The sequence below is a fragment of the Triticum dicoccoides genome, chromosome 1B (assembly GCF_002162155.2).
Source record: "Triticum dicoccoides isolate Atlit2015 ecotype Zavitan chromosome 1B, WEW_v2.0, whole genome shotgun sequence".
Lineage (NCBI taxonomy): Eukaryota > Viridiplantae > Streptophyta > Magnoliopsida > Poales > Poaceae > Triticum > Triticum dicoccoides.
In genome coordinates this window covers 33,624,113-33,637,091 of record NC_041381.1, presented here as the reverse complement: position 1 = coordinate 33,637,091, position 12,979 = coordinate 33,624,113, and the positions used below count along the sequence as shown (strand labels likewise).

Genomic DNA, 12,979 nt, shown 5'->3' with positions numbered 1-12,979 from the left:
TCAAGATGAAGATCTAAAAATTATTGATGTGTCCCCTATTAAATCTTTGTTTTGCAATATGAATCTTGATGAAACTGAATATGATCTTCCTTTACCTAGAAGGCGTTTTAAGAATTCGGAGTTTTTAGACCTTGATGATGAAATTGATGAAAGTGGGATTGAAGGAAATAAAAACCTTGATGTTGCTAAACCCACTATTTTGGATCTCAAGGAATTTAATTATGAAAATTGCTCTCTAGTTGACTATATTTCCTTGTTGCAATCCGTGCTAAATTCTCCTCATGCTTATAGTCAAAATAAGGCCTTTACCGAACACATTATTGATGCCTTGATGCAATCTTATGAAGAAAAACTTGAGTTGAAAGTTTCTATCCCTAGAAAACTCTATGATGAGTGGGAACCTACTATTAAAATTAAAATTAAAAATTATGAGTTTCATTCCTTGTGTGACTTGGGTGCTAGTGTCTCCACTATTCCCAAAACTTTATGTGATTTGCTAGATTTCCGTGACTTTGAAGATTGCTATCTAAACTTGCATCTTGCGGATTCCACTATTAAAAAACCTATGGGAAGAATTAATGATGTTCTTATTGTTGCAAATAGGAATTATGTGCCCGTAGATTTTATCGTTCTTGATATAGATTGCAATCCTTCATGTCCTATTATTCTTGGTAGACCTTTCCTTAGAAAGATTGGTGCGATTATTGATATGAAGGAAGGGAATATTAGATTCAAATTTCCCTTAAAAAAGGGCATGGAACACTTCCCTAGAAAGAAACTAAAATTACCATATGAATCTATCATGAGAGCCACTTATGGATTGCCTACCAAAGATGGCAATACCTAGATCTATCCTTGCTTTTATGCCTAGCTAGGGGCGTTAAACGATAGCGCTAGTTGGGAGGCAACCCAATTTTTCTTTATGTTTTTTGTTTTTGCTCCTGTTTAGGAATAAATAATCCATCTAGCCTCTGGTTAGATGTGGTTTTATGTTTTAATTAGTGTTTGTGCAAAGTAGAACCTATAGGATAACCTACGATGATAGTTGATTTGATTCTGCTGAAAAACAGAAACTTTGCGCGCACGAATAAAATTTTGTTAAATCACAGGAACGTGATTTTGCGTTGATTATTTTTGCTTATGTTCAATAGATAAATTTTCCAGGACTTCCTATTTTGGTAGAATTTTTAGAGTTCCAGAAGTTTGCGTTAGTTACAGATTACTACAAACTGTTCTGTTTTTGACAGATTCTGTTTTGCGTGTGTTGTTTGCTTATTTTGATGAATGGCTAGTAAAATAGTTTATGATCCATAGAGAAGTTGGAATACAGTAGGTTTAACACAAATATAAATAAAGAATGAGTTCATTACAGTACCTTAAAGTAGTCTTTTGTTTTCTTTCTCTAACGGAGCTCACGAGATTTCTATTGAGTTTTGTGTTGTGAAGTTTTCAAGTTTTGGGTGAATTCTTTTGATGGATTATGGAACAAGGAGTGGCAAGAGTCTAAGCTTGGGGATGCCCGTGGCACCCCCAAGATAATCCAAGGACACCAAAAAGTCAAACCTTGGGGATGCCCCGGAAGGCATCCCCTCTTTCGTCTACTTCCATCGGTAATTTACTTGGAGCTATATTTTTATTCACCACATGATATGTGTTTTGCTTGGAGAGTCTTGTATTATTTGCGTCTTTGCTTGTTATTTTTACCACAATCATCCTTGCTGTACACACCTTTTGAGAGAGCCATACACAAACTGGAATTTGCTAGAATACTCTATGTGCTTCACTTATATCTTTTGAGCTTGATAGTTTTTGCTCATAGTGCTTCACTTATATCTTTTGAGCGTGATAATTTTTTCTCTAGTACTTCACGTAGATCTTTTAGAGCACGGTGGTGGATTTGTTTTAAAGAAACTATTGATCTCTCATGCTTCACTTAGATTATTTTGAGAGTCGTTAATAGCATGGTAATTTGCTTAATGTTAATATACTTGGTATTCAAGATATGTGAAACTTTCTTTTGAGTGCGTTGAATACTAAGATAAGTTTGATGCTTGATAATTGTTTTGAGATATGGAGGTGATAATATCAAAGTCGTGCTAGTTGAGTACTTGTGAATTTGAGAAATGGTTGTGTTGAAGTTTGCAAGTCCCGTAGCATGCACATATGGTTAAAGTTGTGTAACAAATTTGAAATATGAAGTGTACCTGGCTTGTGCATCCTTATGAGTGGCGGTCGGGGACGAGCGATGGTCTTTTCCACCAACCTATCCCCCTAGGAGCATGCGCGTAGTACTTGTTTTTTGATGACTTCTAAATTTTTGCAATAAGTATATGAGTTCTTTTTACTAATGTTGAGTCCATGGATTATACGCACTTTTACCTTTCCGCCTTTGCTAGCCTCTTCGGTACCATGCATTGCCCTTTCTCACCTTGAGAGTTGGTGCAAACTTCGCCGGTGCATCCAAACCCCGTGATACGATACGCTCTATCACACATAAACCTCCTTATATCTTCCTCAAAACAGCCACCATACCTACCTATCATGGCATTTCCATAGCCATTCCGAGATATATTGCCATGCAACTTCCATCATCATATTCATGACATACATTACTTTTGTCATATTGCCATTGCATGATCATGTAGTTGACATCGTATTTGTGGCAAAGCCACCACGCATTATTTTTCATACATGTCACTCTTGATTCATTGCACCATCCCGATACACCGCCGGAGGCATTCATATAGAGTCATATATTGTTCTAAGTTTCGAGTTGTAATCCTTATGTTGTAATCAATAGAAGTGTGATGATCATCATTATTAGAGCATTGCCCAAAAAAAAGAGAAAGGCCAAAAGAAAAAAAAAGAGGAAGGCCCAAAAAAAAGAAAATAAATAAAAAGGGCAATGCTACTATCTCTTTTTCCACACTTGTGCTTCAAAGTAGCACCTTGTTCTTCATATAGCGAGTCTCATAAGTTGTGCTTCAAAGTAGCACCTTGTTCTTCATGTAGTGAGTCTCATAAGTTGTCTTTTTCATACTAGTGGGAATTTTTCATTATAGAACTTGGCTTGTATATTCCTACGATGGGCTTCCTCAAATGCCCTAGGTCTTCATGAGCAAGCAAGTTGGATGCATACCCACTAGTTTTTTTTTGAGCATTTATAGCTCTAGTGCATCCGTTGCATGGCAATCCCTACTCCTCATGTTGACATAAATTGATGGGCACCTCCATAGCCCGTTGATTATCCTCGTCAATGTGAGACTTTCTCCTTTTTTGTCTTCTCCACACAATCCCCATCATCATATTCTATTCCACCCATAGTGCTATATCCATGGCTCACGCTCATGTATTGCGGTTGAAAAAGTTTAAAATTATTTAAGTATGAAACAATTGCTTGGCTTGTCATCGGGGGTATAGAAGTTGGGAACATCTTTGTGTGACGAAAATGAAGCATAGCCTAATATGATTTTGTAGGGATGAACTTTCTTTTGCCATGCTATTTTGAGAAGACATAATTGCTTAGTTAGTATGCTTGAAGTATTTTTATTTTTGTGTCAATATGAACTTTTGTCTTGAATCTTTCGGATCTGAATATTCATACCACAATTAAGAAGACTAGTCGTCAACCCGTGCACTTGCACGGGCTAGTCATTTTTGAAACATGTAAATATATGAGTATTAATAGTACTTTTGGTTTAAAGAAAATTTACAGATTGAAGTATTTGAGAAATTAGGTGATTCATCTTTTAAATATTGTTATTGAAAAATGCATGCTTACCAGTTTGTAGCATCAGCATGATGATGAAAATTTAGACCATCTATCGGTTGCTACTAATCCAGTATTGCAAGCTTTATCTTTAGTCATCAATGAGTTACTTACTACTTTAGATGGAAAAATAAGTAATGTCATCATAATAAATTATTAATCAAGAAATAAAACTTTTACATTCATTCTTGACCGAACAACATATTCCAGACTCCTCTCTCTTTCAAACGTGAATGCAACCCACATTTGCTGCTGGCAACATGGATAATAGAGCTCGGTGAAATTATATGAGAAATACATGAATCGGCAAGATGCAAAACAGAGCCAGTAAAACTGTTTTAGCCACTTGATCATAGTAAGATTTGAAAGGAACACTAAGATTACATTTACATTTAAGCTTTTACAGATAATATGAAGCAATAACATGAAGCGTTTGATGACATGTCTTTTTGGGCACATATAGCTCACTTGATGTATTAAGCTTTTGTGATTTACAAAAGAGGTCATCCACGCAAGTAGATAGCTAAATGTGGAGTGTGGCATTTCGGTGTGTAGGCTCATCTGCATCCGGTCAGAAAAAAGTTCAAAAAGTTCCAAATTGTTTTCTGCATCGTAGACAATTTATCACGTTGCGTCCGCTCCAAATTTTAGACATTGGGACTTGAAAGCATATCTCAGCAAAAAAGATAAATTGGGTAAGAATAGTGCATGAACAGTGCATATTTTTACGGACACTGAATTTGTCTTTTTTTGCCGAGAGCTGCTCAGATGTCCAAATGATTTGAAGACCGGAGCAAACCTCACACATCAAATTATCTACCAGACAGAAAATTGGAATTGTTAGGATTTTTCTAGTCTTTGTTTTGATTTTTTGTCGTTAGGGCGGTTGCAGCTGAGCCTGGGCTCAGAAGTGGATTACCGCTAAATATGGAGTGCGAATTTTCAGCGGCCGCGCACCAGGCAGGACGCTATCCTCGTCGTTCTTTTGGGCCTTGGGATGTGCACTCGGTCAGTGGGTGGCAGGCCTAGCGAAAGGAATACGGCCCGGGATACGCCTAGTAAAAGGTAGGCGTATTCTGTGCGGCCCATTGCTCTGGAACTGTCCCCCACACACTGCTGCTTGCACAGCGATTAGGCCCATGACCATTGTTCGAAATAGCACAGAATCATCGAGGAAAAAACCAGGGAATCTCTCCAGCCCTACCAGAGTTGCGTGGAGTAAACTAGAACCACCCAACCCGTCTGCTGCTCCAGGGAAAATATCTGCTGCACCGCCGAGACCCATCCATCCCCATCCCCATCCCCATCGATCTGGCTGCACCGCGGCGACTGTGCTGCTCCGCCGAGACCTGCTCCATCCCCAGCTGCATCTATTTGGGCACGTCGGCGGCAGTGCGGACGGCGGCGTCTTTCATAGCACAGCAAGATGTCCACCAATGGCGTCGAGCTCGATGGGTATGATTACCACGGTACCTGCATCAGGTTTCTTTTCTGCCGCGTGTTCGTCGGATTTCTTACTAGTTTCCTCCTCATTGATTCATACAGGGTGTGTGCTCCGCCCGCGGCATGGAACAGCTGCGCCTATCCAGTTGAGTCGCAAGATTCGATGAGCGTCCCAACCATGGCGTTTGGCACCGGCGGCGACGCACAGCTAGTCGGGGATGCAGCTAGGGCCGAGGTGTGTTCTGAAGCAACCAGTGGTTGGACACGCAGGTCGGTGAAAAAATCATCTGTTTTTGCTCTGCTGCAACTTTAGTTTGGGTGCCCCTCACATGTTTGATCTAATTTACAGTATGGTTCTTAGGTACATAAGAGATTAAGCAGTGTGTTGTTTTGGTTGGATTTGGTTCGAATATCTGATGGTAGCATTAGGTAGTGTACTACATAATGGATGGAGCTTGTTCAATTTTATTGTTGATCTGGTGGTAGCACTAGGTAGTAAACTGCAACTGGTTGGAGTTTGTTGGATTTTATTGATGATTTGGAGCTAGCATTAGGTAGTCAAACAAAGATGGCTGGAGCTTGTTGGGTATCTTCAGTTGCAGTGACTTATGTTGTGTTGTTCGGATGAAAGCTTGGACTAGAAAGTTTAATACTTATAATGAGGTATTTTATGATGGCAGAAAGGTAGATTTCTAATTTGCTGACAGGACATTGGAGTTTTTTGGGTGTGCAATTTAGATTGGTGTGTGGGCATCAGAGAGCATGTGCCATCATTGAGTTTAGGATGGCTTGCTGCATTAGCAAGGCTTGACCGCGGCGGGCTGTAGCTTGTTGGGGTATCTACATTTGCAGTGACTTATATTGTGTTCTTTAGATGAAAAGTTGGACTACCGAGTTTAATATGGATCTTATGGGAGTTTTAGGTTGATGGGATTGGAATTCTAGTTTGCTGATTGGAAACTGGAGATTTGTGGCTGCGCAATTTAGGTTGGTGTATGCGCATTGTGGAGTCTGTGCCATGATTGAATTTTTGAGGAAAATTTGTCGCCTGTTTCTATTATTGGTATAGATTGATAGTGTTATTGATTACGATCGATCGATTGGGTGGGTTAGACTAATATTTTTTGCTGCAAAAACATTTTTTAATATATCGCTGATCACCAGCTGCGTTGGATTGTTTGTCATGTGTGTTGAGTAGAGTCATTGGCAGCTCGATCGTTTTTACAACACCTTCCTGCGAGTAAGCCGCCATATTTTTATGTAAGGCGGGCAGATGATGTAATTGATTGTTACTTATCCGGTTAATTATGTAATTGTAAATCAGGGCCTTTTAAATTGTATGGTGCGTGTGTGGCTGCTGTAACCGTGAAAATTCCTATCTTGCTTTCCGTGTGTGGATGATCTAATGGTTTTCATTCATTTTTTTGTGTCTCTTTTTTTGAGATGATTATCCAGGGTGAGGATCGGGAAAGCCCCGGAGGAAAGGGAGATGAACCCAAATAGGAAATCAGCTCTTGAATTGTCTCTGCGCGCTTATGCTGATAAGAAGGATGGCCCTGTTCTCTGTCCAAGTATTGGAACAAGCTTTGACTCTATTGATGAGGCTTATGAGTTCTACAATCTTTATTCATGGGAATGTGGTTTTGGAGTTAGGCTCGCGAAAAGTAGACTGAATGTAGAGAGGAAGAGATGCATGCAAGAGATCGTGTGTGCTTGTGCGGTATGTAATTTGGAACCCGCACATTTATTATGCTAGAGCGTAGGTTAAGGTGCAATGAGTATGATTTCTGGCATTTGACAAGTTGGCTTTGCTTTTTTTTTTTTTTTGCCCTTTGCAGGGCAAACCAATCAGGGAAAACAGCCGCTCGTCCAGGTGTGGCTGCAACGCCATGATAAGACTGTTGCGGTCAAATGACAAAGGGTGGTATATTGCAGAACACAAAGATGCCCATAATCACCCGCTGTCTTTGACGTGTGGGCAGAAGCTGCACTGGAAGTCTCATAGACATATAGATAGATACACCAAGGATCTAGTTAAACAGTTGAGAGACAATAATGTGGGGCTTGGAAAGGTGTTCAGTATCGTTGGTAGTTATTTCGGTTCAGTAGATAATGTGCCATTTACGAAGAGGTCGTTGAAGACACTCTGTAGGAAACTAAACAGAGAGCAGTCTGACATGGATGCAGTGAAGACGATGGAGATTCTGTCTGAGATGAAGGCTAATGATCCTGATTTCAATTACACAGTGCAAGTGGACGAGGAGAGCCGTGTAAAAACACTGATGTGGGTAACAAGCAAAGGTTTTGATCAGTACAGGTGCTTCGGAGATGCAATAACTTTTGATACAACGTACCGGACCAATCTATATGATATGCCTTTCGGTCTTTTTGTTGGAGTTAACAATCACTTCCAAAGCATAATTTTTGGTGGCGCAATGATGAGGGATGAGAAAGAGGACACATTCAAGTGGATATTCAGGGAGTTCATCCGCATGGTTGGTGGCAAACACCCGCAGACGATTCTTACTGGTTAGTTACAAATGAACTTTGCTGCTCTTGGCTGGTTGCATATCGTTTAAAAAAATATAGATGTGCTGAGTCTAATGCCCGCTTAAAATGTAATGCAGACCAGGCGTGTGCTATGGAACTGGCTATTGCGGTAGAACTACCAAACACAGTACACCGTTGGTGTAAGTGGCACGTTTTGAAGAAGGCGAAGGAGTCGATGGGTGTGCTCTGGAGCAAGGACAGTAAATTTAAGATGGAGTTCCACAAGCTTGTACATCACATGATCACGGAGGAAGAATTTGAAGCTGGTTGGCAGGACATGTTGGGAAATTACAACTTGAGGAAGCATCCATTCCTGACGCGGATATACGAGGTGCGGCATAAGTGGGCAAAGCCATATTTTAGAGGCGTGTTTTGTGCAAAGATGACTAGCACGCAACGAAGCGAAAGTGCTAACCATCTGCTGAAGGGTTATGTTCCACCGGGGTGCCCTATGCACCTTTTCTTGAAACAATTCGAAAAGCTTCAGTTTGACAGGGACTCAGAAGAGAGCTTCCAAGAGAAGAGGACATTGCTAGTAAGTTTTTGGCTGAGAAAAATTGTCCTACAATAGTTTTGCGTTAACCTTCTTTATACTGATTTCGTGTGCTCTTTTGTGTTCTGTTTATTTGTAGAGTGGTGTCTCACTTCGACTAAACCTGCCAATAGAGGCATGCTAGCAAGGTGTACACCCGAGCCATGTTTGAGAAATTTGGTGAAGAGCTGTATAAATGTGGCGCACATGTGTTGGATGAGATTGTACCGAGAAAAATCTACAAATCAACACATGTAGATGCGGCGGCAAGAGAGAAATGGAGTAAGGTAGAGTTCAAGATTGAAGTGAATGATGAAGAGAGTTTTTTTAGTTGCGAATGTGGCACATTTGAACACTCTGGCTTGGTGTGTTGCCATACATTGCAGGTGAGGGTTGTTTTTGCTTGCTCTCTTCTTGCCGTATTTTTGAGACATTTGCTACATAATGAAAAAAATCACTGATTTTTCAATGTAGGTTATGGTGTTGTTCCGTTTATCGAAGATACCCGAGAAACATATAATGAAACGATGGACAAGAGATGCATGAGATGTTCTTCCAGCACATTTGGTACGGTACCAAAGAGACAGAGGCCCTCCTTCTAGTGACACATTCAGGCATCACACAATGTACATGAAGGCGCTTGAATGTGTGTTGCTTGGTGATAGTAATGTTAAGTGCTATGATGTTTTCATGGCTATGATGAAGGAGGTGCAAGCTGCTCTCGTGCCGTTAAGCAGTGATAAGGATGGCATGGGACTAGCCGAAAGGGAACAACAAAATCAGTTGCTTGTTCAGAACCAGCAAGAGGCACTCGAGTTGCAAGGCTGTGCGACAAGGTCTGCGTGTGATGGTGAATCAAGTTGTTCAGTGATTGCAGGACAGCAGAACAAAAGGCCAAGGGGTAGACCTACAACAAGCCGCGACAAAGCTCCGTATGAAGAACATTTGAAGAGATCGCGGTTCTGCACGATCTGTAGAGGTCAGGGCCACAAATGCACAACTTGCCCAGAGAGAGGCGATCTGCCCAAGGCGCCAAGGAAATTGCAAAAGTGTTCAAATTGTGGTGTGCTTGGACACAGGCGCAATGCTTGTGGCACCAAGAAATCTGGACCGTTCGAACCCAATTTTCTGTAAGCGACACTGCTGCACACTGTGTATTCATTTTCATCTTCGCCAGGACCAATGGCTGCGTACGGATTTGTCATCTAAACACGGGCATTTCTTACTTAACGTTAGCGGTGATGTAATTTAATTTTTTCTATAGCCTTCAAATCTGTGCTTTGCGTGTGCGACAGCTTGCTGTTGCTGATGTTGTGATTTTTAGAGAAGACTGCAATCTATGGGGTATCATTTTTATTCTGCTGAGCTTAAATGGGTTGGTAATCGAAAGTCTATTTCAGAACCATTGTTTTCAGTCGAAGGCATATGCTTGGCAAAAACTGGGGAGATGAACCTTGGCCTCCGTGTGTGCGTATGGTAAATAGTGATGTGACAGAGCAAAGAGACAACCGATGACCAAAGCCTAAATGACAGAGGCACGAGCCTAGTTTTGTATAGGACGTTTGAGTACAGCATGGGCGCATGGTGAGCACGCCTAGACTGCGGACACAGGTGTGCCTGTCGCATGGCACAGGCATTCAATGCCTGCTCGCACGTCTCTGGTTTGGGCATGTCATGCATGTGGCTGACTACAAGAACAAGAATGGCATGCGTCTTGACGAATGAGGCATCGGCTTGTGTGCTTGTTCAGCGTGATGGTAACCATCGAGATGCTACAGCGTTGCTTGTTGATCAATTCGACGTTTTAAATCCGAGTTTCCAGGGGAAAAAATAGCAAAAAAAATCATGCACAAGTTCGACCTGGCGGGGATTTTCCTGTTAGTTGATCGCCAAGTGCCTCGGCTAATTGTGTCATGGGCAATGCATAGCCATGCTAGACCGATGCGTACTGCTGGCTGCATGAAGTGACTGGTGATGGAAGCGCTGCTACCAAGATTTCTTCACACTGGACATGATGACGGTACTTTTGTGGAGCGCACGGCATGGCAGTTGGCTGACAAGATGCACAGGTCTCCCAACATAAATGTCTTTATTAATAAATTTTTTTGGATCTGCGTAATCACACTACCAATTGAATGGCGTGTTTCGTTGCATGATTTGAGGCTCACAAATGTGATCATGAGCGGGCAGGATTTGGAACAGATTGTGCGTGACAGTATTGCAGTTAACCTCTTGATTTGTTCCAATAAAAAACAAACCTCAATTAAACGGTAAACTGAATAAATATGTGCAGTTAGTTCGTCCATGGTCAATGCTGGGCCACGTCGGCTGCTAGATGCACTGGTGGACGTGGCTCTCCGCACGCTACAGCACATTGATTCTGCTAGTACGTGACAGTCTTGGCGCTGGTACATGCAAAGAAAATACAGCCCATCAGTGTACTAGTGCGGAGATGCTGTGCGGCCCATGTCAGAGGCGTGCGACAGACCTAGCTTCCTTTCCATGTGCGTGGGTCTGGTGTCGATGAATACGGCCCAAAAAAAAGTGGATACACACATAATACAGAGGCAGCGGGGATCCACATGGCGCCAGGACGGATGAGATACCGGCCGGCCTGGTGCTCGGCCGCCGTCGGCATTTTTCGCTAAATACTCCCTCCGTTCCTAAATGTAAGTCTTTGTAAAGATTGCACTATAAACCGCATACGGATGTATATAGATGCATTTTAAATTTAAATTCATTCATTTTGTTTCGTATATAGTCCACCTAGTGCAATCTCTACAAAGACTTATATTTAGGAACGGAGGGAGTATGTCCCTACTACACCTTTCTAACTAATGGGCCCATACGGCTGAAAATTTGGAAGAGATTGCAAACATGCGAAGTCACACTCTTTATCTACTACTCGCTGTTGTCTGTTTATTCATAGGTATCCTCTTCCATGTCTCCAGCCCGCCAATCAAGATCCGAGCTTGAAAGCAGATTACTAATCCAATTTCTCAAGTAGTCTGCATAGTGTTTTGCAATGAGCAGAAATGTACTCAAAACCCTCTTAGATGACATCTTAACATCCAACAAAAATAAAATTGATCTGATGTGTCGTAATTTTGTAGGAGGGCAGAAAGCGAGTCGGCGATATTATCTATTTCTTATAACTGAAATACATGTATCATGCAGTACATGTCCCAATTATGAACACGATAATAATCTTGGACTCAAAATTGCACTATGATGCAACATCACCATCAGCTTCTCTTTAGTCTACAAATCACCTAAAAACTCACTGCACATCAGGAAAATCAACTTGCTAAGAATATTACCTTGTTACTCCAAATGCATAAGGATGGTTCTTTCTTTATTAATCATCTGCTGAAGTATGTCAAATATAATCAAGAGTCTGCGGAAAAGAATCCCACAATGCTAACAGAAGTAAGAAGACAACTATGGTACACATCATATCCAGTTGTCCTATATACAACCTCATGATTTTGAAATGCTGAAACAATTTGAAAGTTTGAAAAAAATTGGCCGGTGATCATTAACTAAACATCCACGGAAAGATCTCCAGAGAATGGCAATTATATATAATAACAAAATTCTAAAGGGAAAAATGTGAATAGGAACTGCTATATTTTTTTTGCAGCACTACAGGTGATATACCTATGATTAAATCAGCTGACAAATGACTCATTCCGTACTAATATTTAAATACGAACAGACCTACAATAGACTGGAAGCTAAAATAGCAAGTAATTAGTAGGACGCGGATTTTTAGGACATGGTGCTACGCGAGGATGAAATCTGAGCTGCCCATCCGTGCTATGAGATTAGCACTTAATATAGTGAATTAATGAATACAAAAACGATACGGTGGTTTAATTTGGTGAATACGCGTCAGTGATATGTGAAGTACGTGGGTTGAGCTATGCATCAGTGAGTCAGTGGTGTACGTGGGTTGTTCAGGTCTTGCATGTCATCAATATGTATGGGGTCATGTTCAATTAATGGTGCCTTTGGATTCCGCCAGGCATTGATCGTGCATGTTAAGCATGCATTACTGCTCCCTCCCGGGTGTGGACGACGGTTTGGATAGACAGTTCACATGTTTTGGTTATAAATATTTGCGGCAGATTTTTTTTACGCATGAACAGTAGGAGGAGCCCCTCGTACAGTAAATTTCTATTATAAACAAGCAATGGAAAAAAGTCTGTCCAGAAACTACATCATTTACAAAGAGGTTTTCAATCTCCAAAGAACAAGAAAATAGAAAGAAATTTAATTTTTTAGCATGTATAAACAGCAACTCACACGACACTGGCATCGAATATTTTAATTAGCTTGCTGGGAAATATTACATTTAGGCGCTTAGAACATTAGCACTCGACAGAATCAAAAATGGTAAACTACTAGTACTAGCTAATTATGTCACCCTAGATACATCTGGATGTTTAACTCCACGGTATGAACCTTAACTTGTGGTGAATAGTGGGAATAGAGCAACCAGACTAGTGGGAATAGAGGAACTACATCGCCATGGGGGTGATGAGCACATGCATGACACTAGGACATGAATATACACTACTGGTGTTGAAGGTGCTAGTGCTACTAGGACATGAATATAAAATACTGGCGTTGAAGGCGCTGGTGCTACGACGCGCAGAGAGAGAGAGAGAGAGAGAGAGAGA

At 41.1% G+C, this 12,979-nt stretch overlaps 1 protein-coding gene across 2 annotated transcripts; it reads left to right on the top strand.

Annotated features, from left to right (window-relative positions):
* Positions 1-4,736: 4,736 nt before the first annotated feature.
* On the top strand, positions 4,737-9,650 carry LOC119317544 (protein FAR1-RELATED SEQUENCE 5-like). 2 transcript variants are annotated; one of them, XM_037592024.1, is made up of 7 exons: positions 4,737-5,224; positions 5,315-5,482; positions 6,668-6,932; positions 7,051-7,741; positions 7,840-8,297; positions 8,395-8,680; positions 8,769-9,650. In XM_037592024.1, exons 1-6 carry the CDS (start codon positions 5,196-5,198, stop codon positions 8,437-8,439), a joined length of 1,656 nt encoding a protein of 551 aa, XP_037447921.1. In that variant the 5' UTR covers positions 4,737-5,195; the 3' UTR covers positions 8,440-8,680; positions 8,769-9,650. The 2 variants fall into 2 exon arrangements, with proteins under 2 accessions (XP_037447921.1, XP_037447928.1); XM_037592031.1 differs by lacking the exon at positions 4,737-5,224 and having other exon boundaries at positions 5,394-5,482; positions 6,656-6,932.
* The last annotated feature ends 3,329 nt before the right edge of the window (positions 9,651-12,979 follow it).